This window comes from Colobus angolensis, unplaced genomic scaffold (genome assembly GCF_000951035.1).
Source record: "Colobus angolensis palliatus isolate OR3802 unplaced genomic scaffold, Cang.pa_1.0 Scaffold276, whole genome shotgun sequence".
Taxonomy (NCBI): domain Eukaryota; kingdom Metazoa; phylum Chordata; class Mammalia; order Primates; family Cercopithecidae; genus Colobus; species Colobus angolensis.
Window position 1 is genome coordinate 30,287 of NW_012115999.1, and position 3,305 is coordinate 33,591.

At 36.7% G+C, this 3,305-nt stretch overlaps 1 protein-coding gene across 1 annotated transcript; it reads right to left on the reverse strand.

Annotated features, from left to right (window-relative positions):
- Positions 1-764: 764 nt before the first annotated feature.
- LOC105516140 (olfactory receptor 13C3) lies at positions 765-1,864 on the reverse strand. The gene has a single exon (XM_011948226.1). The coding sequence runs from the start codon at positions 1,825-1,827 to the stop codon at positions 784-786; it is 1,044 nt and encodes a 347-aa protein (XP_011803616.1). The 5' UTR covers positions 1,828-1,864; the 3' UTR covers positions 765-783.
- Between the last annotated feature and the right edge of the window lie 1,441 nt (positions 1,865-3,305).

The window sequence follows — 3,305 nt, forward strand, 5'->3', positions numbered from 1 at the left end:
TGGAACTACCACATGTATGAAGTTGTATCAGCTATTATTTATTTATTTAGGTATTTTGTGTTTCCATTTGTAAACTGTAAGTCTCAAGAGGACACCAGCCTTTCCATTTCTATACTATCCTGAATCTCCAGTTTCTTCAACAGTGCTGAAGATTTAAACAGTACTTTAAATAAATATGTCAAATGAACCAAAAGCAGATATTAGAAAACAAAAATTTAACTCAGGTGAATTCATAAAAAATTAACAGTAAATGAAATATTAGTTAGCTCATTTAAAATAAAAAGAAAAATAGAAATGTATTAAATTGTGAACAATACAAGCAGCAGAATCATATATAAAGATGTAATTTTTAGAATGAGAAAATGTTATAATACAGTGGCGTATTAATTAATTTGAAAATCCTGTTGCAATGGAGGATTTTTAAAAAAATAAAACGTAAGACCTCGAACTATAAGAATCCTTGAAGCAAACACCATTCTGAACACTGGCCTTGTAAAAGAATTTATGACTAAGTACTTGAAAGCAATTGCAACAAAGACAAAAATTGATTAAGTGGGACATAATTAAACTAAAGAGCTTCTGCATAGCAAAAGAAACTATCAGGGCATGTTGGAGTTTGTAGTAAACTATAGCTCTTGGTGATTCTAGCTGAGCAGGGCTAGTAAAGGCAAAGGATAAAAATCTGTCTCTCTCACCATGGTTTCTCCAAAAAAGGTTTACACTGATTTACCTATGAGTCCATCTTTGTGACTGTTAAACAAAGACCTACATGTCCCGGTTTCCTTAGTGAATTGGTTTTTTGTTCAGCAGATATTTTACAGCAGCTTTTACATCCTTATTTCTCAAGCTATAGATTATAGGATTCAGCATGGGGGTCACTACCCCATAAAACAGAGAAATGAGCTTGTCTGATGCTTGCAATTTGTCTTCCCCAGTCAGGTCTTGAGACTTCGGTTTTGCATACAGAAATAAGATGGTACCATAAAATATGATCACCACAGTCAGGTGAGCTGAGCACGTAGAAAATGCCTTGCATCTTCCTGTGACTGAATTCATTTGCAAGATGGTGTACAAGATGAATATATAGGAGAAAAAAATGACCATCAGTGGAAGAACCAGGAAGGCCATATTTGATATCACCATGGTGATAATATTGAGGGATATATCAGCACAAGCTAGCTTGAGGACAGCTAATATTTCACATGTGAAATGATTGATAATATTATTCCCACAGAAAGGCAGCTTCATGGCAAGTAATGTTTGTACAACTGAATTGATTCCACCGGAGAGCCAGGACACAGAAGCCATCAGGACATATGCCACCTTGCTCAGGATGATAGGGTATCTCAGCGGGTTACAGATGGCCACGTAACGATCAAATGCCATCATGCCAAGAAGTAAACATTCTGTTGACTCCATCGCAAACCCAAAGAACATCTGCACTGCACATCCAGAGAAAGAAATGTTTCTTTTCTTTGAGATTAAGCTCACCAATGTTGAGGGAACAGAGGAGGAAGTATAGCAGATATCTAGGAAAGAGAGGTTTCCCAGGAAGAAGTACATGGGTGTGTGAAGACGAGAATCCAATATGCTTGCTATGATTAGAACACCATTGCCAATTAGAATCACTAGGTACATAACTAGAATGAGAGCAAAGTAAATGATCTCAATCTTTGGGTATCCAGAAAGACCCAGAAGAAGAAATTCTGACACAAGTGTCTGGTTAATCTCACCCATGTCATCTGCTTTCAGGAAATCAAAAGAAGATCTAACATAAAATGTATTTACTGCCAAGAAACAAACAGTACAAATTACCCGAACAATCATTCTTTTGGCACATATTAGAAGGAGTGCTTGCTTGAAGTTCTGACATCCAGTTATCTTCAGTAATGTGTGTGACTAGAATACAGTGAATCTGGGAATGATGGAAATATCTATACCTCATCGCCAATATGTGAAGATCTACCTACGATCAGACACACATGCAGACAGAACCTTTCCTGCCCTTGAGGACGTGTTCCTGAGTTGAGGACACTCTCCCGAGCTGAGGTTTCTGAAACCCCTGGCCAATCAACAACTCTAAGCCTAACATCTTCATTTCATCAACCCCAACAAACAAGCAGTAAAGAGGGCAAAAGACTACTCAACAAGACTGGAATTTTAATTCAGCAATTTACAAAGTGGTTAAAATTTCACAGCAATTTTTGTGTGTTTATATTTTGTATAGGTCTGATGCTAACACCTTATAGTTAGTTTAATTGTGTATTTTATAGACATTTAATAACAATACATTGAATCGCATACCCTGACATTTGACAACTATTTAAAGGCATAGTTAATTGTTGATCTCATAGTATCTTGTATGACTGTTCCTATGACAAGACCATAGCACAGAACAGCTCCACATAAACATGATAGTCTTTGGAGAACGTTACATGGTCTCTTTACACATTTCACTCTGTAGTTTAAGAATCTGTCTTGATATTTACTCATTTAAGTCAACTGATAAAAATAGTAATAATGTTTAAATATTTCATATAAATATGTATATATGTGTATGTATACCACTTTACGATTTACAAATTATAATATTCTTTATATTAACCCCACTTTTCAGCTATAAAATATGGAACTTGGCCAAGATTAACTAGGTAGTAAATAATAAAATGGAATGTAAAGCTAATATTTTTGACACCAAGTCTAGTTCTGGCTTCACTAATTTTCATATACATGTAAAGCATCTAGAAATTTTATTTATTTATTTTTTTTTGAGACAGAGTCTCACTCCACCACCAGGCTGGAGTGCAGTGGCGCAATCTGGGCTGACTGCAACCTCCACCTACAGGCATGTGCCACCATGCCCTGCTAACTTTTGTATTTTTAGTAGAGACAGGGTTTTACTGTGTTGGCCAGGATGGTCTCCATCTCTTGACCTCGTGATCTGCCCACCTCAGCCTCCCAAAGTGCTGGGATTACAGGCATGAGCCACTGCACCCGGTGAGCATCTGGGAAACCTAAAAACCTTCAGATTGTCTTTTAGTGTTCAGGGCAGGTCCTGAGATTCTGCATTTCTTGCAGGTGCCCAGGTGACACTTACACCACTGGTGCCAAAAGCACTTGAGTAGCAAGGCTTAGTCTATACTGAGTTGGCCAATTATCTAGATGTTTCTAATTCAAGCCAATTTTCTTTTGCCTTATTATATAGATTGGCAATAAGAACCTGGAAAATTTCAAGAGCATAACTCTTTGATGTCTTAGAGAAACTCCAGATTGACACCATGTTTTTAAATACTCTTTTAAAATAT